Raw genomic sequence first — 25,485 nt, 5'->3', positions numbered from 1 at the left:
GGGTTGGTGAAGGTGGGGAGCACAGACATACAGTACAACAAAGGATTGTGATTCGTTACCTCTGCTGATTGCCGTGTAGGACAGCTGGCAGCTGCCTATGACGGCCTGTCATGCATGGTGGTCACCCATCCAAGCATTATCCAGACTCAACGCTGCTCGATGGGGTTGGGGACATTCCTGTGGATGTGGTGAAAGGTCATTTAGATGTGTGTAGGCTTCTTTAAATCTTTGATGAGGACCACATTGATTTGGGCATTAATTTGTTTTTATGTTGCTGTCCTGTGCTGAACAGCCCCAGTGGTTTTCCTGGAGGACTCTGGCCTATAACATCGGGCAAACCAGCGGCATTAGTTTAACAGGGTCATATCCTCCCCATGAGACTGGAAGATGTTGGTCCGTAGAGTCCATGCGCTGCTGCTGGGCCTTTTATGTGACTATTTTTTTGGTGGTGGTGAAATAGACCCTCGTACGTCCCTTTAGAGAAACTGTATGCTTCACGGTATTTATAGATGTTGGTCATAGGCAGAGGGAAAAAGAAATACGTTGTGGAGCAGAGAATTGACGGCACTGGTGGCTGGTGGATGCAGACTATGGCGGCAACAGAGAATCATGAGCTGATGAGGAGCATGGGGCACTGCAGTGATGAGATGTTAATTCCCTTGCCTGGTATGCAGGAGGTCGTGGGTTCGATCCCGACTCTGACGCCTCTATATTTGAAGTTTGCATGTTCTTCCCGTGGTCGCGTGTATTTTTCTCCGGGTCCTCTGGTTTTTCCCTCCACATTTAGAATCAACATCACGCGCTTAGAGTATTTGGCTGCTATAAATGTCCACGTGATAAGCCACTTCGTTGGGGTATCAGTTGTGGCCAGGTTGCTTCTGAAAAAGAGCTATATAGCTTGGTGGACCATACCTATTATATACAACTGCATGTCAAAGCACTGCATGCAGTGTATGTGTGTAAGCTGCTGCGCCGCGGGTGCAGCTGTGCTTGTTGCTTCTGCTGCTTCTGCTGTAAGGGCTCTCGTGTTTCCAGGATGGCAGCGGAACCATGCGACGCAGCGGCTCCTTCAGTAAGATCCGGGAAACGATCCGCAAAGGCAGCGAGAAGCTTGTCCGCAAGCTCAAGAGCAATGGGAGCGAGCCCAAATACTCGGGGTGAGCGCTGGGCCACACTCATCCCGTGCTGTGTCATCTCGCACTTCCCGGCAACCATCCGATCCCTTGTCACATAGTCCCATGACATCCAATGCCATCCCGTGCCAACTCATGCCTTCGAAAATCAACCCATGATGCTTCTTGATGCTCACACCATTCCATGCCATACGACACCATACATTGCCATCACATTTAATCTCATCCCATACCATGCTATCTCACACTGTGCCACACCAATTGCATACCATCCGATACCATCGTTAATAATCCCATACCATCTTGTGCCATATCGTATCATCCCATGCCATCTCTTACCATCCCACATCCCATGCCATCTCTTACCATACTTTTAGTTTTTTCGGTAAAGTCACGTAGGTAGAAAATGAAATTAAAATTAATAAAAGTAATAATAGAAATAAAATAATAATAATTTTTATTTTATTTTTTACCTACGTGACTTTACCGAAAAAACTAAGAGTATGAATCCTTGCAGTCACGAAAGCTTCAAATCTAGAATCTCTTACCATCCCACATCCCATGCCATCTTAAATCTACCCATGCCATCCATACCATGCCAAATCATACCATGCCATCTGACATCAAATGGCTTCCATTAAACCATGGTTTCTCACCAATTCCCACGCCATCACACATTGTAATAGTTTTTTTCAGACTGTAGAATACGTCCTAAACATCTGACAATCTCTCACTTCCTCAAAACATTTGTCACCATCTTATAACGTCCTCTTAAAATTCTGAGCTTATTCGTGTTTTTAAACAATTGCAATACCATTTTTGGGGACTTGAAGAAGCGCTGTACTTGACAAGTGTTAAAACTAACCGAATATACATCATGTGGTACAACCTATTTTTAATTGAGTAAATCACTAATTCGGTCTGATTATATTTGAATCTACATTTTGGTTAAAAGCAGCATTTATGGATACATTTTCACCTCTAAAGATAAAAAAAAGGATTATAACATAGCATACTTAATTTAAACAGAAAAACACATGGGTTTCACAACTTATTTTCAAGAGTTTGCAACATGACAGCGTGAAATTTACCAAATGATAAAAATTTTCCATTTAATATTACAACTCAAGAATAATACGGTAATTCAGCGCATTGTAAACATAATTTATTAAAGTTAAGTATCAATAGAAACATAGTTTGAATAATATTACATTTACGCTTTCTCTTAAACGACAACAACCTTTTCTAATGACGTACTATTGAAAATCAACCTCATCTTAAGACACTTTACAAATATCACAAAAATACATGAGGGTGCAAGAGGGTGGTGGTGGTGGTGGAAAGGTTCGGTGCAGGGAGACTAGGGGGAGCGGACAGACGAGGGAGGGAGAGGACAGCGAGCGACGCTGCGGCGGCATATCCCAGGACTAAGAAACCAGGGCCCAGCACCAACAACAACGAGCCCCAGCGACAGCCGGTGGTGCAGCCAGGGTAGCACTGAGTCCCAGGGCATCCTCTGGAGGGTGAAACCCTTCTCGACGCTGACATCTGTTAATAGTTTGACTCGTTCGCTGCCTGCTGATTAGGTTGTATTACGAGCACACATAGAGCGAGTGAACTGGCTGGTAAAAGCATCCACACAGGTGCGTTTTAATCGCTAGCAAATGGGATTTTAAGTCCTCCTCGGGAGTGGCAGCGTTCTGTGAGCACGAAGGGTTTGCGCATGCGAATGGGGGAATATTATGTGTGTGCAATCCACAACTCTGGCTTGTGAAATAAAACTCATAAGTGAAACCGCTCGAAGGAATTTCAGTACGGCAAGCCGGGCATGGTGATGCACCGCTGTAGTCAAGCACTTTTGAGGCAAGGGTTGGGGGATCACGTAGAGATTTGTGAAACTACCAAACCCACTAGACAGCTATGTAGCCGGATGGATGTTATGGTAAGTGGGTTCATGAAATAATAAAAAGAAAACATAATAAAATAATTCTCACGACGTTTCGGCCACAACGCAAGCAGCCGTCTTCAGGTGAAGACCAGGTCTGTCGGGGAGACAGCGTCTGAATGAAACACCACCACGCTTGGAGCGTATATTTAAGCTGGGTTGGAAGGGGGGAAGGGCGCCTTGACAAAATAATTTGCATATCAAGAGGAATTTAGCATATTTATGGGAAATGCAGGTATGTGATTAGTACTACTTGTGAAATGCGTAGGAGGTGGGCGGGGGGTTTTCAAAGTCATATTATGCCCGTGCATTATGCAGGATTAGCAGCATCAAAGGGAGAAACGTCGTGAGAATTATTTTATTATGTTTTATTTTTATTATTTTATTACTTCCCTTCTACGTGACTTTACCGAAAGAACCAAGAAGATGAATCCCTGCAGTCACGAAAGCTTTAAATCGAAAAATGGGTTCATGAACTCCCCCTGTATAGCAAGACCATGATTGCTATTCCCCCACTTGTGGTGGATTTTCTGTGGGTAATCCTGTTTCCAAATACCTGCAAAACACTTCTCGAAATGTGTTTAACCAAACATCCAAATGCAGGACCCTATGAAAAAAATCCTGACACTCAAATCTTTTACAGATAAAAATATGATATGAAGTTATTATCAAAATGAGTCAATACCCCCCCCCCCCCCAGAATCACTGCTCGTGTGTAATACTTCACATTTTAAGGGGTGCGTCCGTGTGTGGTGCGATCTTTTTTGTCTGCTCTTTACCTGGCTGATTCCCTTGACTCGTGAATGGGCTCTGGCCTCCTGGGGATGTCCTGAGACTTACCTTTTCCTACTTTTCCTATTTTTATTTTACGTGGTAAAGCCCACTGAGCTATTTACATCTTTTTCAGAAGCAACCTGGCCACTAATAATATCTCAACAAAGTGGCTTATCATTTGGAAATTTATAGCAGGCAAATACTCTAAATCCATTATTCTAAATGTGGAGGCTAAAACCGGAGAACCCAGAGAAACAACCATGGGGAGATAGACACGCAAACTCCAACAATGCAGGCGTCAGGGTCGGGATTGATCCCGCGACATCCTGCATACCAGGCGAGGTCGTGAACATCTCCTACCCACCGTGGCGCCCTTATTGGGCAGAGGCCCCCCCCCCCCCCCCCACAGTTATTGTATCCCTGCCATGGAGTTGCTTCCCCTCCTCATCCCCCATTTACCAGAATGGTATTATTTTATTTTGTAAAGCATCTCCAGATTCACTTGCAATCATATGCTACGTAAATATGTATGGAAGTTGTTGTTGCTGACACAAGCTCTCGTGTTTTGTAGAATGAAGAGAGCAGGCTCGCTCAACACTCTCAACCTGCCCACTGTGGAGGTAACATTCCAGGTGAGAACCATGGTCATTCGAGTTAGATGGTGCTGGTGACAGGGTTTGATGGGCCACGCAGTGATGAGTCATATAGTTAGGAATAGATATTTTTTATTATTTATGAAACGCATATGTGAATGTAACATTACATTCCGGATAATGGAGCACATTATACTGTGCAAACATGCCAAAAAAAAAGAACATACAAAAGAGGTGGTAAACAAAACGAAACGAACTATATAATGGAATCATAACCCAAAATCGAGATAATTTCTCGTCGTATTGCTAGGGGGGGTGGGGTAGGCAGGGGAGAGCGGGGTGTTTGTGTATCTTTACATTGCGGCGCCTCTCTTTGACCACAAATCCCTGTGGCGTTCCTGGCAGCCGGATAACAGTCTGATGGAGTCGAAGGGCCTCAGCTCCAGCAACCTGGACCTCACGAGCTGACCCTGGCCGAGCCGCACCGCACCGTGTCGTGCGCAGGGAGGGGGCAGCCCGCGCGCTCTGCTCCTGCCTGGCTCCAGCAACGCGCAACCCGGCGACGCGGAGTTGCTCGGGAGCTCGGCCGACTACACCTGGGTGCCCTCGTGGGGCCTGATCGAAATTCTCATGGCGCTGGAACTGATTGTTTTACGCGCCAGGAATAGCGCAGCTAAGCACTAGGTTGTTGTTGTTGTTTTTTTACTTCGTGCTGTAGCAAGCGCGCAGATTTAGAACAAAGCCACTATCACGACGGACGACTCGATATTTGTTCCAGAAATATATGGCTGTGTTATTGGACGTTACGTGCTGACTTATACGGTTATATAACTCGCAAACATGTATTTGCCAAGAACGGGCACTTGCGATTTCATTCGGTATTTGAATTATTTCTAAGCATCAACCAAAAACTACTAGCCGCAGCTGTAATTATGGTATCGTTAAGATTAGCTCATTTAAGCTGTTTACGATGATTATTGCTGCAAATGCTGGGCTGATGGGCTTGTAATATCCTGTGGAAGATAATACATGTTACAAGATTTGTTGCGTAGATGTTGCCAAGGTGATGTGCAGTAGTCAATTGGCATAGGCAGTTGGGTCATACAACTATTTGCCTTACTCCTGGCATAATTAAAACTTTGTGAAAATATTTTAATCTTTATTTAAAACTACTGTCGAGTTTGTGAGACCTTTTATTAACCGCCATACAGTGTTGGCTTTAATAACACGAAACACCGTATAGAATTCGTTTTTATAATCAAATCTATTTAGCGGAAAATCATTCAATGTCCCTTAGAGGACCACATTGGAAGAGACTGCCTATTGCAGTGTATCTGCACGCAATAGATGGAGCCATACGCTTTGCTTACTTTTGCAAAATCCCAGATAATTCTATGATCCTAGAGGTTTGACTCTTCACAAGGACAGCATTGCATCAGCGTAAATAAGCAAAGGTCAGTTGTCGTATTCTTTAATTGATAATGCACGTAATTTAAGTTTGTGTCTGCAGAATATTTGCCATGGACTTATTTAAATGATCTTTAAATCCTTGTTTGCAGACCAGGTTTCCCTTTGGAGGATGACTGGGTTTCAGTGATGTGTATGATCTGTGCAGTGCTGGGAGATACACAAAGGCACTTGTGTCGGTTTACGTTCTTGGTTTTACCAAATTCAGCTATGCTTGTTCTTTTATAGTCAAATATATACCCTCGCCTCATAGCTTTGAATAAATAAAAATACACAAGCCGATCACTTGAGGCCAGTTGCATGGTCTGGGGACGTTTAACCGTAGCATATTGACGAGACTACTGGGCTAACATTGCCAACGTGTGTGCGGAAGGTGGAGGATGGCGAGCGGTGTTTTTTGTAATTAATAATAAGCTGTTACAGTCGTGGTGTATTGCGGCACTTTTGAGATTTGACGTTCGCGTGCATGCTTGAAACGGGGCATCTCTTTGTGGACAGTTGCGGTGGCGAGTGATGTTTACAGCGGACTTGCAGGTTCTCGCAATTATTCCGTGTTGACTGCTACTTGCACGACGGCACCCGGGCTGTGCGCGTGGGTCTCGGGCGTGTTCCGCCATCACCAGCGCCGCTTCTGCCGGCTGATGTGGCTGTGGGCCACGTCATTTAACCGGGGGGCTCTTATCGTGCAATTTAGAGTCGCACTCCTGTGGATTTGAGATCGCATAATTTTCAGCCTCTAGGCCTTGAGAGCATTTATTTCCTTCCATGCTTTCCGTATTTTGAATGGGGGAAAACATCGTAGAATAAATAAATTGTGTTTGAAAATTGTTCTTAATGCCGATATTTTATTTAAACAAGCCGAGTACTTAGCAACTTGTTTTTTTGTAATGTACATGTCAGCTGGCCTATTGGTGGCATGGAGACCACTTCCGGATCACCGCTCACAGCGAGGGATTGTAACTGCACGGTTTTTGTTCACAATCACATTGGTTTCATCGATAGGATAACATACATCCACATGGTTGTATAGTTCCTTAATGGAGCTAACACATTGGACAGGCTTGTATAAAATGGATACCATCATATTTTTGTTGACATGAAAGTGAACTTTTGCTGTGACGTGCTGCTGTTGTCCACCAACATCGAATTGTGGTTCTCGCTGGAGTCGAGAGGACCCAAGGCAGACCTTGGTGTGAAATAACGATACACAGTCTCTCCCCCCCCCCCATGCAGACCAATGAGACTGGAGTTGTCTTATTGCCAAAACAAATGTAATCATTTCGGTGCCGGTGTGGGGACTGGCAAAGTGTAAATATTCGAACCTGTGTCCGCACACCTTTTGCCGTGCTGTCATACAACATGTTGTACATTGCATTTTATTGTTTTCAAATGAATACTGATGCGGGCTAATGTATCATTGTCATGTGAAAGCCAATGCGAACAACTGATAAGATGGAGCCAAAGGTATCAATGTTGTCTTTGTTATTTTAATACTGTCAGTGGTGATGTTGGGTCTGGAGGCCATTCTGGGGGTGTTACCTGTACCTTCCTGCATATACTGTGCATGGCACAATGCAATCAGTAATCATACAAAATAATAAAATATTTTAAAATATGTCATGTTTGCTGTCATACAACATGTTGTGCATTTAATTGTATTGTTTTCAAATGAAGATTGATGCGGGCTAATGTATCATTGTCATGTGAAACTAATACGATGGAGCCAAAGGTATCAATGTTGTCTTTGTTATTTTATTAGTCAGTGGTGATGTTGTGTCTGTCGGCCTGCGGCGCCCCCGAACAAAAGCATTTCCAGCCTTCGGGCAGGAAAGTCACAAAATTTGCAAACGAACGACGCATTTCGAAGTGTTATCGTATATTATTCATCATAGAAAGATAAAGTTGTGCGCTTGCCAACATAATGGAACGTCTGTCCCTGCGACTTGTTGATTGTGAAAGCGTTTGCGGGGAGAATGGGAAATTGTCGTCGTCATTGCAAAACAAATGGCAAAGTCGTGTCGGTAGGTGTCACGTCCATTCTGGGAATCAACACCGAATCGCCTCGGTCTGCAGATCGATTTCCAACGTAATCGAACGTCTGTCCGTGCGCCTCCGTCGTTGAAACCTACGCGCCCCCTGCATGAAAACGACGGAAAGTGCAGCGTTCATCACAGATAAAGTTCGGCGTGTATATGTATATAGATACGTAATGTGTTTGTAATAAACAACCACCACGCAGATGGAGTGATAAAACCAGTTTGGGTGCAGGTGCTCGATGGATATTTGCATTGTAGGACTGACAGATGGTGATGGTTTGGGGAGTCCTTTATTCAGCAGTAGATATATACTGTAATAGCTGATAATGATGACAAGGATACTTATTTCTATGCCCAGGAAATAATGTCCGTTCATTAATCTGTCCAAGGACACTTCACATGTTTTTCACACAAACTAAAACAACTATAAACTAATTGCTGCGAATCTTTCCACACTTTTCATCAAGAACAATGCCCACATCTGTATAGTTTCTGGGCAAGTTTTACGACATTACCAGGAGCGTTTATTGAAACATCATTAAGCTGCATTCCAGCCGACTAGCACATGTCAGGATATAGCCTTGGGACTCTGTAATCAAATGTATACTTAACTAACTTGCCAGCATGATCTAATTATATTCAGACATCTACAGCTAGCAGTACATCACCCTGTCTCAGAAAGGCCTTGGAAGATGACATCAGAAATTATTCTTAAGTTATTTTAGTCGATCATCTATATCGACACACGGGGTATGCCTCAAGCCTTATAAAGTGTCATGTCAAATCAATGTTTTGTTTCAAGCCTTACGTTCTGCAATAGGTCAAACTCGGTAAAAACAGCATTTTGTTGTTTGCAAAGTCGATGGTGACTGGGCTGATGACACGTTCGTCATCTGGCCACATGGCCTACCAGCTCTGGACCAATTCTTCAACCACATCAATTCCATACACCCAGCCATCAAATTCACCATGGAGGTGGAAAAGGATGGCAAGTTACCATTCTTGGATGTTTTAATCGAAAAGAGACCAGATGGCTCAATGGGACACTGTCTACAGGAAAGCCACCCATACGGATGCCTACCACCATCCATCCCAGAAGAATTCCCTCATCAAAACTCTACACCATAGAGCTTGATGTATTTCCGACCATCAGCACCTAGCCAGTGAACTTGAAATATCTGATCAATATTAGCTTTTAATACGTTGCGACTTAAAATCTGGTGACAGTCCATTATTTCACGGTATTCTTTGGAAGCTGCCAGATATGTGAACATTGAAAAACATGTGCACAAGACTGACAGATGGTGATGGCTTGTGTTAAACTGATGTGCACGGTCAGCATGTGAACTCTTTCAGTGCAAGTTAAACATCTGGATGGAGGCCAGATCAACGTGTAGTGTGGTCCAAATGTCTTGCGACCCCTGTTTAGTCATCTAAAACTTACCATTGTTGCATACCAATGGGTGTGTAATGTAATGTAGGCAAACAGAAAAATTACATAACTTAAATATCATTATTTTAAATAGTAACGATGCCAGCAGTCCACTTGAGCAAATGTATTCAAACGAATACGCAAAGGAATAAGAATGTCAGGGGTCAATTCAATAGGGGGGAGTGGGGGTTACAAGACATCTGGACCATCCTGTCCACATCTGAGCACCCCCACGACTCTTTCAATGAATCAACAGCAGCTGCCCCGCACAACCTGTAACGTTCCCAACATTCACCGCAAGAGGGCGACGTTGAGATCCCTGAATGCAACACAAACCCCACCACGCTCTCCATTGTACAGTCTTGGGTGCCCGACCCCACAAGGCCCCCCCCCCCCCCCAATCTGTGTTGTCCCGAAGTGGGGCGAGCAAGTTTCTTGTCGCTCTGCTGACCGCGCTGTTTGGCGTCGGTGTGTCCGAGGAGGTCGCGGCGATTGATGCAGGAGGAGGAGGAGACGTCGTCGGTGCTGCTGCTGCTGTTGCTGCTGTTGCTGCGATTGTACCGGCGGCAAGGAGAGAGGCCATGGGAGCCTCCCGTGCCGCGACTCTTCTCCAGCTGCAGAAGCGGCAGCAGCTGCAGCAAGAGCACCACCCGCTACACGTGCGTATTTCTCGGTGCGCATGGGAGGCCGCGTTCGGTAGAGAGAACCAGCAGCAGCAGCAGGAGGGAGATGAAGAGCTGGAGACGCCACGGGAACAGCAGCGGCTTCATCAGCAGCAGCAACAACAGCAGCAGCAGCGGCTGAAGCAGGCGGCCCTGCTGCAGGGACACGGGCACTTCCTCGGCCTGCGGCTGCGGGGGCCCACGGGGGTGCGCTGGGGTTCAGACGGATCGTCGGGGTCAACCGGGACGACGGGACCCGAGTCCACCCTGCTCGTGTACGCGTGGCTCGACGACGACGACGACCCCCCCTCACTGGGGGACGTCGGCCCAGGGACCCCCTCGGCCCCCCCTCCTCTTCACGTGCGCGCCTCGGGCCTCTTCTTCCGTCACCACGGCCTGCGCCCCGGGGCCGCGGCAGTCGCGGTGGTACCCCTCGGGGGGTCTCCCGCGGGGATCCGGCGCCTGGTGCTGGGAGCCCGGAGCAGGGCCGCCTTCTCGTGGGCCTCCGGGGAGGCCTTTGCGGCCGGGCTGAGGACATTGGCTGCCGGGGGTCCGCCCGGGGTCCTGGTGCGGCGAGGGGACCCGCTCGTTGTCGTCCCCTGCCTCCTCCCGATGATGATTGCGAACGGGGGGGTCACGGGTGGGCAGGGAGTTTCAGGGGTCCACGCGGAAGAGGGAGAATCTGGGGGAGCCCCGGTGGCCGTGGGGGTTCAGGGGGTCGTTGGGGAGCACGGGGTCTCGGGGACACCGGGGACCATTGCGTCCAGGCTGGCCGCCCTCAGTCTGGACCTCGTGGTCCTTGACTGTGGCCCCGTGCTCCAGGGGACCCTGATGCCCGACGCTTCGCTCCTTCTCGCCGACCTCTCGGAGGCTGCCCAGGGGAGCAGGGCAGGGTCGGGCAACGGGGCAGGGCTCGGAGCAAGGTCGGGGAATGGGGTCAGGTCGGGGCATTTGGCGGAGTTGGCCAGCGGGGCACGGGACGGGGCAGGCTCGCGGTCAGAGGAGGGGGTGCGAGGGAATTTGGCCGTGGCGGAGGATGGGTTCGTGGCAAGAGGTTTTGGCAAAATTGAGAGTCTTGCGGGAGCAGGATTTGCAGGTGAATTGGGCCACGTGGCAGAGGAGTCGGGGGCCAACGCGGGTCTCGGCGATGGGAGGGCAGGTCGAGTGAACGGGACAGGAACTGCGTACGGCAATGACTTCGGTACTGATGGGACAGCGCCTCCATCAGGACTGATTGACTTCCACGACATCACAGGCGCAGCAGCGGGGTCGGAGGTCAGAGCCTTCGAGCGTGCGATGGAGGTGCAGCCGGTGCTGGCCTCAGACTTTGCTCGTCTCCTGGCGGATTTGACCGCCCGCGGCACAGCCTTGCCAGGAGATGCCCCGGGCCACGCCGCGTCCACTGGGCTCCGTCGCACGATCAGGTGCTGGCCCAACGCCGGCCTCTCCGCACTGTTGGACAGGGACGTGGATTCTCACTCGAGCGTGGTGGTCGGCATGCAGACCCTCGGTCGGCTGGGCCTCTTCCACGGTGAGTGGGTCACGCTGTGGCAGCGACCAAACGCTGATGTGGCCAGGAGCCGACCGGCCGACGTACACCACGAAGAGGATTCCCCACTTTTTTATCCTGATGGGACTGGCCACCGGCGAGATGGTGTGTCAGAGGAAGAAGCAGCAGCAGCAGCAGACGTGGTGATGGTGGTGGCGACAGATGATCGGCCTGCGGGTGAGAAAAGAGGTGGACGTTGCGCGAGGATATTTGGCGTTGACGCACGGGAACTGCAGAGGCTGTCGCTTCACCCCCGCCGGAACGATGGAGATGATGGCCTGGTAGAAGAAGCCCTCGTCTGCCCCAGCCTGATCTTCAATGCCTGCCCTCGCCCCTGGCCGATCACGTCTCTCAAGCCTGCATGTTGCTTCTTCACGGTGAGAAGCCGAGTCCTGATACACTGAAACTCCCAAATCGGTGGGGTGGTGTGTTATTACTCTTTTTTTTTACTGTATACTGATACAGTAATTTTGCTGTGACGGTGCCACCTGAAGACGGAAGCTTGTGTTGCCTCCGAAACGTCGTGATTTAATTTATTTTTAATTAATTTTTTACCTACGTGACTTTACCGAAAAAAACAAAGAGTATGGACCCTTGCAGTCACGAAAACTTCAAATCTAGAATGAATGGTGTGTTATTCTTACGTGATGATCGTGACGTGTCTTCTCCCATTAAACCGGTCTGTCTGCTTTTGCGTGCCTATTTTCGAACTTTTTAGGTGGAAAGGCTGAGAGGGGAGGTTCCTTTGACGAGCAGCCGATCGGCCCTCGGGTGTCCCCCCAGCGCCGGCAGTCTCTGTGTGGCCATCGTGGAGTCTCCGCAGTACAAGGCCGGAGGCAGCTATGACAACATCCTGCGCAAGCACTTTGACACCCCCCGGTGCGTCCCGCGTGCCTCCCCTCGGCGTGACACCCAGGACCCTGATCCGAGTTGATCCCTCGTCCCGGTGCCAGCTGACGGGTCAATTTTTTTTGCGGTGGAGCATTGGGCTCGGGGGGGGGGTGCTGTTCCTTTCCAAATGAACTTGGAACGGTGGCTTGTTATTGGCGAGGGGTAGAATTCTTTTTTGCCTGATTCTCTTATTATTTGTAACGGGTGGAAGTCTGGGAGTGGTTTTAATCGGCAAATGAGATGTCGTAATTTGGATATCATCGCAGACAAACCAGGCTTCCCCGTTGTAGATTTTTTTAAATTCTTAAAGATAAAAGTAATTCCATTGCTTTTAAACCAAAACAATTCTATGTTTGGCTGAAGTACCTCACAGGTCTAAATGATTGACATTACCGATTTAGCCGATACCACCTCGGGTGAGTTAATATGCTAGTCCTCAAAGTGGGCTTGTGTGTGCGTGTGTGTGCCCCTGTATGTGGATGTGTGTGTGTTTCCATGCGGGTGTGTGTATGTGTGCAGTCTAGTGAAGGCTGGAGACGTGCTGTGCATCCCCACAAGGCACAGTGCTGACTTCCTGAGTGAAGAGAAGGTGAAAGGGGCTCTCTGGTAAGTCTAGATTACAGTTTTTTCCTTTTGTCTCGCTCTTTCTCAAGTTCTCTGCCCATGGAACAGGTCCACGGCTCAAGCTCACTCCAACCCATCCGATCATACTCCCCCTCTCCACCTTCCCCCCCCCCACATTCTGCACCACAGTTCTTGAGTCAAAGATGAGGAAGAAAAGTTGAGGTGGCTTCCCCTTGACTTACCCAGCAGTGATTCTTTAGATTACACCATCACCAGGTGGTGTTCTTTTAACACCATGCACAGGACTCATTAAGTAATTATTGTTGAAAATCGCGGAACACCTGTATGAATGCAATGTTCATTTACATTCCATAAATGCATGAAATAACTTTTTTAAATGTGTCTGGATTTCATTTGTAAGTACCGGATAAGGGCAATGATGAGTGTTGTGAGACATCCATACTGCTGAAGTGATGATGCCTCCAGACTCTTCCTCCCCGTCTGCCTGTTTCATCCTCAATTCTGTCCCTTATTGGCTCCCCAAAGGTGGCCGGTGCTGTACTACCAGGTGAAGAGTGTGAACTTTGTGGAGGGTCGACAGGAGGAGAAGCAGCGGCCTGGAAAAAATGGACAGATGAAGGAAAACGATGAGGGGCAACCAGGAGGCCAGGATCGGTCTGAAAACTCTTACTATTTGGTGGACACAAAAAGCACAAATGTGTACCTGGTAGGTGTCACCGCCGTTAGACTAATATCTAGTTTTTCCACGGGACAGCCAGTTGCATTCGACGCGAGTTGGTCTGAGAACGCCTGATTTAAGCCAAGTTGCCCTAATTTGGTCTGATTTCTCCCAGAACTCAAGTTAAAGGACAACTGGAGTTGGCAAAAAAAAGTATCTTTTTCATGATTTGCGAAGTTACTCAAGCAATTATGTCAGTGGCCAATTCCAGAAATATGTGCGAGTCAAAAACCACTTCGGGGACAGAGTTAAACTTTACATTGAATGTAAAGTAAAATTGTGTTTTTTCTACTCAGCCTGACGTAAGTAATTCAACCCTGTCCGTGAAGTGAAATTGGTCCAGAGAATGCCAGACTGTAGCCAAAATGCCTGGCCAATTCGAGTTCATAAGAAATATAGAAACGTGCCGTTGGCACGGCAACTCAAGTTCCAAGGTTAAGTTATGCGGCTTGTGAAAACTAGAGCTTTGTGGTACAGCATCTCACACTAAGTTTGTTTCTGGGCCAGGGCTAATATGAGTGGAAAGTGGCATCTGAACCTGTTGTGACCTCCCCGAGGTTGACTTATCCTTATATAAGTGCCTGGGGTGGTGTGTAAAGTCATGCCCGGCCACCTTTGTGGCCAAACATAATACTAGCCACACCATTCCCTCGTTTGTTGTGTCGGCCTTCATAGGTGCTCGCTAACAGCACTTGCCCCAGCAGTATGTGGGTCTGTACGCAGATCTTTGTCTGTTGTGTGTGTGTGTACACATAGGAGGCATGTCATGACTGCCTCTTGTCAAGTACAATAGATTCCTTTTCTCAGAATATGTGTAAGATAATTGATTGTTTTTAATGTGTGCTAATTTCATGCAAATTATATACTCGGGTTACATTTAAGCTGATGAGCGGATAAAACAGTACAAATTAGATCAAGTGACAAACAATGTAAACGAGGCTGCAAAAACAACCCCAAGAGAATCAATTTTCGTATTGGATTCTCTACCCCAAATCCTGACATTTTAATGTGATCGCTTGGGGAGAGAAAATCATACTTTTCTCTTTCGCTCTCCCTTTGATTGACTGCCTCTCTCTACAAAATAAATCCGCACACTCTTTTATGCACATTGCCTTGACACGCGGTTGCATTTAGACCCAGTACAATTCGAGAATGCATTGGTTTGTAATCATTAACATGCCTGGCCTATACCCAATGAACTAATCCCGTCTTCGTGACTAGGAAGGGTCTGTGAAAGCGTTTGCGCCGGTACGGGTGGAAGGAGCTGGGGCCACTGATGGGGGTCACCCGCTCTGGGACAGCGACTGCCCACCGGGGCTGACGGCCGCCGTGGACGAGCTGACCGGCGTGGCACTCCCCTACGTCTCGAGCAGCAGGTCGGTGCCCACCCCCACCACCCGCTCCGCTTGTCTTTGCTGTGGGCTGCACTCTGCAAATTAGCAAAGTGCGACCTGCGGAGGCTGGCACGAGGGTGCGAATTGAGAATTTTGTTCTTGAATTTTCCAGCACACGTCGCGCTTGTGCGCTTGTACTATTGATATTTTGCAACCCTTTTGTCGATCCATTGCTGGATGAAGGCATCCCCGCAGCGTGTCAGTCATGGGGGTTGTTTGACCGTACTTCACTTTGTTGTTCAGTGCAAATTGGTGAAATGTTTTTGTGGAACAAGTTCATCGACCACGCACCGTGACTATGAATCGAGGTCGTTGGGTTCATCGTGGAGTGCACTTATCAGGGTGCCACCACTTTACCCCGTACTTGATGTGCATGGCCAACACTGGGAGGAATGTCCTGTACGCCCTGCACTGTGCATTGTTTAACAGGGTCTAGTGTTTGTGTTTGTATGGGATTTTGCGGAGCTATTCTGGTCCAATTGTTCAATCTAGACAAATACACTGGACATTTGCCCAGGGACATCTCATTGAGTTAAAAGGCTTTCCCAGGAGGGAACCTACTCAGGCTGTTTGGATAAATTCATGTTTTGTCCATTTATTGTCGTATTGGGGGGGGGTGGGGGTTGAAGCCAAAAAAACCATGCCTGTAAGTGACCAGCACTCAATAATCGTCATCAGTTTATACTTCACAGAGCGTAATGAATTTCATAGTTTGCATCCTTGGCAAACGCATTCACACATGTGAATTTTGTGAACCCGTCATGTGCTTAATAAGAGAATAATTCATTCCATGAGCCAAAATCTAACATTAGTGTATCATTCGCATGTAGTTTGCGTAAAGAAAATTATCGGGCTGTGACACGACCTCGCCCTAGCGCGTTCACCATTTGACGGTTCAAATCCAGTGGCCGCCCTGATTAATACTACGGATGTGTGAACAGTAAAAATACACGCCGCCTTCTTCATAGTGGACGGTAAAGATCCTGCGACGTCATTTGCAAGGGTAGGTCATTGTGTGTGCGGCACCATGGTCAAAATTTGCCAAATTTGAAAGAAATTACCTGAAAATTACTGAAAATTAGTTATAAAAATTAGTCGTGAAACTCAGCGAGGTTTTCCTGAGTATATCAGCGCCCCCCTCCTGCCTCCTTCCCACCAACAACGAGCCCCAGGGCCACCCGGGGCAGCACTAACAAAGCCCAGGGCATCTTCGGGGCAGGGGGGGGCCTGGGTCCCATTGGTATGCGCGAAAAAACGCAACGCAAGGGGCGTACACGTGCGAGAGTGTGTGTGCCCGTGTCCCTCAGCGCCGCGCTGCTGGATGGCCAGTGCTCGGTGCTGCTGTGCGGGCCCAGCGGGGCAGGCAAGACGGTGGTGGTGCGCGCCGTCTGCCGCCGGCTCAACCTGCACCTTGCGCAGGTCAGAGGACGTGGCCCCCCCCTCCCCCCCCGTTACGCACCCACAGTGCCGCCGCTTCTGCTGGCCAGATAGGGCGTGCTTGACGTGTTAGCTAATTCATTGAATTGCCGGGTAGCGAATTGTCGTGCGTCTTGTGTGTGGGGGTGGTATGTGGTGTGTGCGAGTGTGTGGTGCGTATGGTGTGCGCGTGATGCTTGTACGTGCTTGTGGTACGTGTGTGTGGTGTCTATGTGGTGTGGTGCTTGTGGTACGTGTGCGTGGTGTGTGTGTGTGTGATACCTGCATAGTGTGTGTGATGTACGGCCGCTCTTTGTCGTCGCGCGCCAGGTGAGCGGAGCGTCGCTCTGCAGGGAAACGGCGGCGGCGACCGAGGCTCGCCTGCGCTCGGCCTTCTCGCGTGCCGCCGCCCTAGCGCCGTGCGTTCTGCTCGTCAAGGGGGTGGAACCCCTGGGTCGCGACGCGGGGGGCAAAGAGGACGCGCGAGTCACGCACACCCTGCGCCAGCTGCTGTGGGAGCGGCAGCGAGAAGCCGGGTATCGGCCTGCCACCACTCAGCAGCGATCTCTGCTCTCTACTGGCTCCACACTAACCGCTGCTAGTTCCACACGAACCCCTACTCGCTACATACAAACCTCTACAGTCTTCATACTCACCCCTACTAGCTCCACACTAACCTCTACTGGCTCCACACTCACCCCTACTTGCTCCTCACTAACCCCGACTGAATTCGATTCCCGCTCACGACCAACAACAGTGAACCGGGCCTTGCCCGACCCGACTGCGAAACCCCGCCTTAAATGAGTGCCCCGTGCGGCGGTGTGTAAACATCAGCACTCGGGAGACAAAAGGTGGTGCCGGCTGCCGCTTCCCAGGCGCTCGCAAACAGCCCCTGCCCTGACCGACTTCGCGGGGGATCTTTGTCTCCTGTGTGCGGCGCGTGCAGCCGCCTGCCGGTGCTGGTGCTGGGCACGGCGGTGTCACGGCAGGGCATCGCGCCCGGTGTGCAGAGTTGCTTTCTGCACGAGCTGCGCGTGGACGGCCCCGACGAGGGGTCCCGCGCCGCCATCCTGCAGGCGCTCGCGCACGCCTCGCCGCTCGGGCCCAACGTCTCGCTCGCTCGCCTCGCCCGGCACACGGCCGTCAGTGTCCGCAACGACCGCCGGCACGCACGCACGCGCATACACGCGGGTGGGACCACGTACGCAATGAGTGCGGGGGCATGTGCATGCCTACGTACAAACGCAGGGCCGTCCATAGGGGAGTGCGGGGCCCGGGACGAATCGCACCGTGTGGGTCCTCCGACGCCTTCAAACTTAACTGACACCGTGGCGTCATAGTATGAGGCCCCCCAAAGCGCGGGGCCCAAGGCAGTCATCCCAAATTCACTGAACCCGAGGGGAAGACGGCACAAGACCGGTTCACATAATCGTCACTGGACTGTCCAGTCCTCTTGGTACTGTCTCGATTGTACTATCTGCCCCATCGTTCTGTCTGTACGGTGCAATAACCTGAAAGGCAACCTATTTCACATAACTCGCAGAAACTCTACATTTTCACTTCTTGCACGTGAATTGTAAGTTATCTCGCGTGTCGACACGCGTCGCGAGCGGAAGAGTCGACGTTAATCGACGAATCGATCGGTGCTTCCGTGTGCCGCCCCCGTCTCCCGCAGGGCTTCGTGCTGGGAGACCTCTGCGCGCTGCTCTCCGGAGCGTGCCGAGCGGCCTACGCCAGGGTGGCGCAGGCGTGGTGAGAGACGATTGTGCCGCGCGCATGCACGCTGGAGCGTTCAACGTTGTTGTAGTTGTTTCAAACTAACTTTGTTTCATGCCGTGTGACCGCCAACCCTGTGGCCCGCGGATGGCAGGGGAGAGATTGTAGCGTGGGTTGGAGGGGTGGAGCAAATTGAATCTCACGAAGACTCGCCGAGAATGGGCACACAGGTCCGCGCCATGCGACTGCATCTAGGTCAATGCTGAGCTGTTCGTGGACTACTACTGAATCGAAATATTGATACTGGAGGAATCCGATGACCTCTGAAGCTCTTTTTCACAGATGTCCTGTGGGAGCGAGTCAGAACGTTACAACTACAAACACAGTACAAAAAGGTCTCCGCACAATTTCCCAAGTGGCCACTCGGCGTGGGACCTCGCGACACCACCGCCGACCGGCCTTCGCCTCCCCACCCGTCTCTCCGCACTTGCCACCGACACGGCCTCCCATCCCGTCTCCCCGCAGCTCCGAGCATGGGTTCCTCAGCCCGGAGGAGGAGCGAGAGGTGTGCGAGCTGGGCGTGTGCGTCACCGCGGACGACTTCTCCTCCGCGCTCGACGAGCTGCAGGCCAAGCACGCGCACGCCGTGGGGGCGCCCGAGGTGAGCGGGCTCCGCGGGAGAGTCGAGGTGTCGGCGAAAACCAATACCACGCTCGTGCTCACGCTAACAATCACGACCTCCGACGTGCTGACTTACGGTGCGAAAGAAGCTCAACGTACGTACGTGCATACTGCAACGACCGCCGCCATTCGCCACTAAGTGCCCGGCCCTTGCGCCCGTATCGACGCACGTGCGAAAACCTGCTCGGTTTCAGCGGTGCTGTTTGTCGCCGGCCGCTTGGCGCTTTCGGTGCCCCTTCGGGGGGGGGAGGGCTGCTGTGCTCGGCAAACACGATACATTTGTAACCCCGCGCGCGGCACCCAGATCCCGCGCGTGCACTGGGATGACGTGGGGGGGCTGTCGGACGTGAAGCGAGAGCTGCTCGACTTGGTGCAGCTGCCCCGGCGGCTGCAGGGCCTGCGCTCCGGGTCGGGCCTGCGTCGCTCGGGGCTGCTCCTCTTCGGGCCGCCCGGCACCGGCAAGACGCTGCTGGCCAAGGCCCTTGCCACCGAGTGCTCCATGACCTTCCTCAGGTGCCCGATTGTGCTTTTGGAAATGTGGAAAAGTCTGCTAAGTAAACCTTCAGAGGGGCGTTGCCGAGCTCCCTCGCTTGGAGGACCCTTTCCTCCAGCAGCGGAGTGAGCAGGTAATTACGGGGCTGGATCTTTAACTAGGTTACCTTGTGTGGCGTGCCCACCTTAATCGGTCATCGCTGACGGCAATTGCCGCAGCAGTCTGTTGAGGCTACACAGGGGATCTTTGCACGTGCGTGCGTGTCCACCAACAGCGTGAAGGGCCCGGAGCTGATAAACATGTACGTGGGCCAGAGCGAGGAGAACGTTCGCGACGGTGAGTCGAGAGCCGCGCACGCCACCGTGTTCGTCAGCCGCCATCACGTTCCATTCATGCACGAAGCTCCCTCCCTGCGTTATCCCCACGTCTGTCCGTGTGTGTCCTCCGTGTCCTCCACGTGTCTCCCGCAGTGTTTGCTCGCGCGCGTTCTGCCGCCCCCTGCGTGGTTTTCTTCGACGAGCTCGACTCCCTGGCGCCGAACCGGGGTCGCAGCGGTGACTCCGGAGGGGTCACGGACAGGTGAGGGGTCACGGACAGGTGAGGGGTCACGGGCAAGTGAGGGGTAACGGACAGGTGAGGGGTCACGGACAGGTGAGGGGTCACGGTTGGGCTCGACGGGGTCGGGTGTCAGACGCCGCGGTAAAGTCATCGACTGCGCATCCCGTTGCCCGTTCTCTCCCGCTGCTTGCCGCCCCGCACCCCCTCACCCTTGCAATCGCCCGCCCCCGTCTCGCGCACTCTGACCCTGCAGGGTGGTGTCGCAGCTGCTGGCTGAGCTGGACGGGATGCACACGAGCGGGGACGTGTTTGTGGTCGGGGCCACGAACCGCCCGGACCTGCTCGACCCCGCGCTGCTACGGCCTGGGAGGTGACGGCATAACGCGGGCGTGACACGCGCGCAACGCGACGTGTAACCGCGAGTGCGATATCCATTGAGAGTTCAACGTTCGTGCGTGTGGAGCCGGGTTTCTCAAACTCCCCTGGTGATCCGTCACGGCCGGCTTCTGCAAACTTGCCGATTTACTTCCGCTCATGAACACGTGAAGTGGTTACAAGCTGCACGTACCTCCTGATGATTGCGGGACGCATTTTACATCACGTACGAATTAGGATAGCGAGCTTGTTTACGTGTGTGTACTTGTGTCGTGATGTACGGAGAGTTCGGTCATATTAAGATTGAGAGCTTCTGTGCGCATATCTGTGTGTGCCACATAACATAAAGTGGGCTGATTAAGCACTCCATTTGTACTGAATCAGCCCCTTCCATATGAATGTGAAATTTTCACCGTGGCTCAGCACTGTAATGAACTGCGCACTGCCTTTGCTTGAGCGACATCAACCTCAGAGTTCCCTTGGCTGACAACTCCGGCCTACACCTCACCTCGCTGCCCTCGTCTGCTCCTTGCTGCCCTCTACTGCCCCCGCAGGTTCGACAAGATGCTGTACGTGGGCGTGAGCGAGGATCGGGCTGCCCAGCTGCGGGTGTTGCGTGCCGTCACCCGCAAGTGAGGCCCTCTCCTCTCCCCTTTTCCTTTCCCCTCCCCTGTGAGGACGACTGCCCAAGCCAGGGGGATTGAGTTCGCAGCAGCTTTCGACTAGCCATTGATGCGCTCCTGCGGCCGTCTGGAACGCTCTTCCGAAATTAGGAAGCCACTGGCGCAGGGCACTTTTAAATCATCTCGATGGAAAAATTATTTCCTTAGAACTAAATTTTTGCGTTTAGTTTGTTGTCCTTCCCCCACACCTACAATTATCACGGTTGGCTACATACGGTGCGAAAGACTTTCAACGTACACACATATGGTGCTCAAAGCCACACGACCCGAGTACTTGGCCTCCATTTCTCAACTCCGCTTCTTGCAATCTCGCACTGTCCGGAAACTGACATTGCGATAATAGAGAAAGTTAATATTGTATCGTGATAAGTGATATTGCGGTAACCCTTGCATCGACGCGATGAAAGCTGTTTTTGCTTTAGATTTTTCTTTAAATATGTTTGGGTTCATACCACAAATTATTGTGAGCTTAGAATTGTGAGTTCTCTTTTAAGTTACTTCTACGTCCCTAGTGTTGTCATCGGCAGAGCTTTCGTTCTGATTAAAGCTGTCCATTGCAAACGCTGTTGAAGGACTCCATCCAAGGGTCGAAGCGTTTCAGATGCATTGCTTTAGCACATTGAGAAGATGACGGAAAAGAAAAACGACAAAGACGTGTTAAAAATAATTCTCGTGCCGAAAAATGCTGCTGGATTTAGACAGAAAGAGGATAGTGGCTTGACTGTGGACGTTTAGTGCCCTCCTCCTCATGCCTCTTGGGAACTCAAAAACAGATGTCGGTGGTGGTGGGCAGCATGACATCAAGGATCGTTCCAAGTTCAGCACGTGGAACATCACCAGAGCTCGCGTCGAGCAGACGTTGACAGACGACCCCCCAAACCCGGAGTTGACACCGCTGGGGAGAAATGTAGTAAACACTTTCTTCGTGATTGTATCATCCCGGTTACCCCCTCCGGCATCCCCCTAATCTCCCTGTGGTCTCCCCTCCCCTCGGGCTCCCTGGCCCGCACCCCCAGGCTGACGCTGGGCGGGGACGTGAGCCTGGAGGCCCTGGTGGAGGAGGCCCCACCGCGCCTCACGGGGGCCGACATGTACGCGCTCGCATCGCACGCCATGATGGCGGCCGTCAAGCGAAAGATTGCGCTCATCGAGAGAGGTCTCTCCCCCACATCACCACCACGGGGGAGAGAAGTGTTGCGTGTATGCGTGAGAGTGCGTGTTTGGGGAGTTGGCACAGTAGGGGGCACAGTCAGTCAACCCGTGGCTGCTGGGTCTGTCCCGTGACCTCGTGTCAGCGAGCCTTTGACACTTCACGTGGTCTCAAAGTGCACCTGCCCTGGCACAAGCGCGGTGGTGATGTCACCGCCGCTCACGAAAAACATCAGTGGCCGAATGTTTGAATTGGTCCTGTGCCTCGCCTAGGTCGACTCGGCCTCAAATGAGTGCCTGGTGTGGTGTAAACATCACCACTGCAGAGACAAAGGTGGCCAGGCATGGTGTTGACCACCCACCCCCTCGTATACTGTGGCAGCCTTCATAGGTGCTAGCTAACAGCACATTGCACTTACAGCCTGTTCAGGCTATGCGGGGGATCTTTGTCTTTTGTGTGTATGAGACACTTAATCTCATGACAACCACGACACGAATGTCACAAGAGAAATAAAACTGAGAAATGCAGAACCCTTAAAACTGGGATGTAATCCAATTATTCAAATAGTCAATAACTCTTGATTTCACTGTGTAACACATTTTTTTTGTCCCTGGGTAGTAAGTGTCATTTTCTAATTGATTTTGCCTCAAAAGTACAGAAAATGGCTATTCCCCACAAACTTTGCTTTTGTGACCAGGACAGTGATAGTTTTAAATTAACCTATTGTCAATGAGAAAACGTGTGTATTTGTCATTCCTTCACAAAATTTTTCATTCCCATTATTCGACTAATCGGACTACATGAAAATTGTTTCAAAAGGAAGTCTCTGGACAGGAGGTGACGGTCTGGGCTCAATGGCGGCATCGGCATTACCCTCGTCACACTGGGCGTGTCTTGATAAGACGGGGTTTCTCTCGCCTTCGCGAGGCACGACGTTGAGGTGGCTTCCATTTTGTTAAAGCCCCCCGAGCAAGCGACCACGAAACCCGACTCATCGTCCCGGCTCTGAGGACGATCAAATCAGGAGGGACGATCAAATCAGGAGGGGTGAGGGGAGGATGTGATCACGCGGCGGCGGTGGTGGTGGTGCGCGCGTGTGCGAGCAGGAGAGGACACGGAGGAGTCGGAGCTGGTGGTGGAGGATAGCGATTTCCGCACGGCCCTCGGTGCCCTGCAGCCGTCGGTGACGGAGGAGGAGCTGCGTCAGTACGAGGCTCTGCGCCAACGGCACACGCCCGCCAGCCGGCGCTGAGACGCCCGACAGACGCCACCGTCGCCACTGCCGTCGCCGTTCGGCATGGAACGATGTATATTGTTGCCGGGCACTGTCACATTTACAGATTGCGTCTGTAAACCAGGCCTTCGGCTGAAGGGGGCAAATTGTTGTATCTTACGCGTGGTGTTAAAATGTGCTGCGATGTTACTTTGCAGAGCCATTTGGCTACGTGGTCAGTGACTTTTTGCAAAGTATGGAGAATCAATGCATCTCGAAGGTTAAGGGGTTTTTTCCAGAATTTCTGCTTTTGGTGATTAGTGCCTGGTCGGCTTGACATTTGCTGTAAACATTGCATCAGACGCCAAGTGTACGCGCGATGTTTCCTCTTCCACAAGTTCAAGGTCAAAGACTCATTTGCCCTGTGGATGAGGGTCTCAATCGATGACCATTTCTGTCGGATCTAGATGCTGTGACCCAATTAACCGCTTGGCTTGTGATGACCTCCCGATTAGCACGGTTGGCTACCTACGGTGCGAAAGAATTACGACGTACAGAACAACAAAGAAACGGTCACATTCTCCGCTATTTCCATGGTGAATTGGATCGCTGAATGTTGTGAATTGAAGTCATCGAGAAAAGTGTCCAGCGAAGCTTTCGAATGTGCCCCATAAAACGCGAATGTCATTGACATATCTGTACCAATGCGGGGGATTTAAGATGACTGGATTCCAGAGCCTTGTTGATATTGTTCAAAACATCAGTTGGTTATTACGGGGGAAAGGGGTGAACACCCAGAGCTGTGGATTTGTGGATGCAATGGGTTTCTGGAGGCAAGGATTTGCGGCCCAGATCGGCCACTGGGGATTGTGTGTGTGTGTGGATCTGTATTCTAATCACGTTGCGACTGTCGATAGAATTGGTCAAAAAACGTGTTCGTTGAGAATTGAAATGCGCTCATTATTTGCACTGCGACATTTGAACGTGTCATAGTCATCTTTAAAAATTGTCACCGCCAAATATACATCAATCGTCTTCATAATCATTCTTGATTATTGACGACTTGATTAAAAAATTTGCCTCACCATCATCATCTTCGTGATCATTGATCATCTTTTTATTTGCTCTTGATCATTGCCAACTTTTTTAAATAATTGCCTTGTTCACTCAATTTGCTTCCCCCATGGGAAAGTACAGTAAATGCATCTGAAGAGTAAGATGCCATGCCACGTGGCGTGTGGTCGCCCTCATTCAGCAGTGGATAGACAATGGCTAAGTTTGGTGAGATCTCTTAATGACGTCACGATGCCGTGAGGTCGGCCGACTCCATTGTCCTTCCCAGCTCCACTTTTCTCAACATTCTGTCGTCGTGACCTGGAGCTCTGGGACACTTTGTCAATTCAGATTTTTTATTTTAGTTTTTATTTTCTCGGAATATAATTTGAGAAATTGTATATTGATAATAGAGTGGAATGTACATTTAATTAATGTGTGAAATTACATTTTTAACTGCAAATTTTCATGATGAAAAATAATTTGTGGCCTAATTTATAAAATATTCGGGCACTTGATTATCATCTTTGTTTCTTTCACCGGGTTTTTTTCGCGGATTGGTTGGGGGGTTAAATTTTATTACTCAATGTTCGAAGATTTTACCTAGAATTTCCTTTGTCCTGGACAAATTAAAAGTGCTGTGACATTTTAATGAGGGCAATCTAAACGTATCTGTGATACCTTGATGTTTGAGAAATAATTTATTCATGATTGAAACGCGCGTTTAATAAAGTAATGTGCTAAGTGACGGTTTTACGCTGGAGGCAATTTGCGACACAGGGTGGTGCACTGCTGTATGCAAGGGTTCACATTTGACGTTTTTCCTTAATCTCGTGCCATCGTGATAATTAAATTCACGCCTGCGTGGGTCGACGTCGTTGCACTGCACAGCTCTCCGATGTGTTTTGGGGTCGTATCTCGCGTCGTGCCGAACTCCGTTTTGACGCTTCGCTCCACGTGCTCGGAGC

The 25,485-nt window shown here is 50.4% G+C and overlaps 2 protein-coding genes across 3 annotated transcripts in view; both read left to right on the top strand.

Annotated features, from left to right (window-relative positions):
- Positions 1–7,527, top strand: part of LOC133347266 (kinesin light chain 1-like) — a 51,156-nt gene extending 43,629 nt beyond the window's left edge. For both annotated transcript variants that reach the window (XM_061559388.1, XM_061559387.1), the window contains exons 15-17: positions 1,036–1,157; positions 4,424–4,484; positions 4,851–7,527. In XM_061559388.1, the coding sequence (XP_061415372.1) occupies positions 1,036–1,157; positions 4,424–4,484; positions 4,851–4,913 (246 nt within the window). In that variant the 3' untranslated portion in view covers positions 4,914–7,527. The remainder of the gene's footprint in view (positions 1–1,035; positions 1,158–4,423; positions 4,485–4,850) is intronic.
- Positions 7,528–9,774: 2,247 nt separating this feature from the next.
- On the top strand, positions 9,775–25,265 carry PEX6 (peroxisomal biogenesis factor 6). The gene is made up of 17 exons (XM_061559386.1): positions 9,775–11,968; positions 12,310–12,470; positions 13,002–13,088; positions 13,593–13,773; positions 15,007–15,161; positions 16,487–16,598; positions 16,926–17,131; positions 17,542–17,737; positions 18,271–18,347; positions 18,837–18,972; positions 19,297–19,505; positions 19,760–19,821; positions 19,956–20,064; positions 20,297–20,413; positions 20,973–21,050; positions 22,118–22,257; positions 23,358–25,265. Exons 1-17 carry the CDS (start codon positions 9,962–9,964, stop codon positions 23,501–23,503), a joined length of 4,179 nt encoding a protein of 1,392 aa, XP_061415370.1. The 5' UTR covers positions 9,775–9,961; the 3' UTR covers positions 23,504–25,265.
- The last annotated feature ends 220 nt before the right edge of the window (positions 25,266–25,485 follow it).

Source organism: Lethenteron reissneri, chromosome 25 (assembly GCF_015708825.2).
Source record: "Lethenteron reissneri isolate LAM-NWPU_2019-01 chromosome 25, ASM1570882v1, whole genome shotgun sequence".
In the NCBI taxonomy this organism is placed as follows: domain Eukaryota; kingdom Metazoa; phylum Chordata; class Hyperoartia; order Petromyzontiformes; family Petromyzontidae; genus Lethenteron; species Lethenteron reissneri.
Note: the sequence above shows the minus strand (reverse complement) of the source record. Positions and strands in the feature narration are given on the sequence as shown.

Coding starts and splice junctions, on each gene's coding strand:
- PEX6 (XM_061559386.1), top strand. CDS start 9,962: ATGGGAGCCTCCCGTGCCGCGACTCTTCTCCAGCTGCAGAAGCGGCAG. Junction 12,471..13,001: donor AAGCACTTTGACACCCCCCG/GTGCGTCCCGCG, acceptor GTATGTGTGCAG/TCTAGTGAAGGCTGGAGACG. Junction 20,065..20,296: donor TCCGGAGGGGTCACGGACAG/GTGAGGGGTCAC, acceptor CTGACCCTGCAG/GGTGGTGTCGCAGCTGCTGG.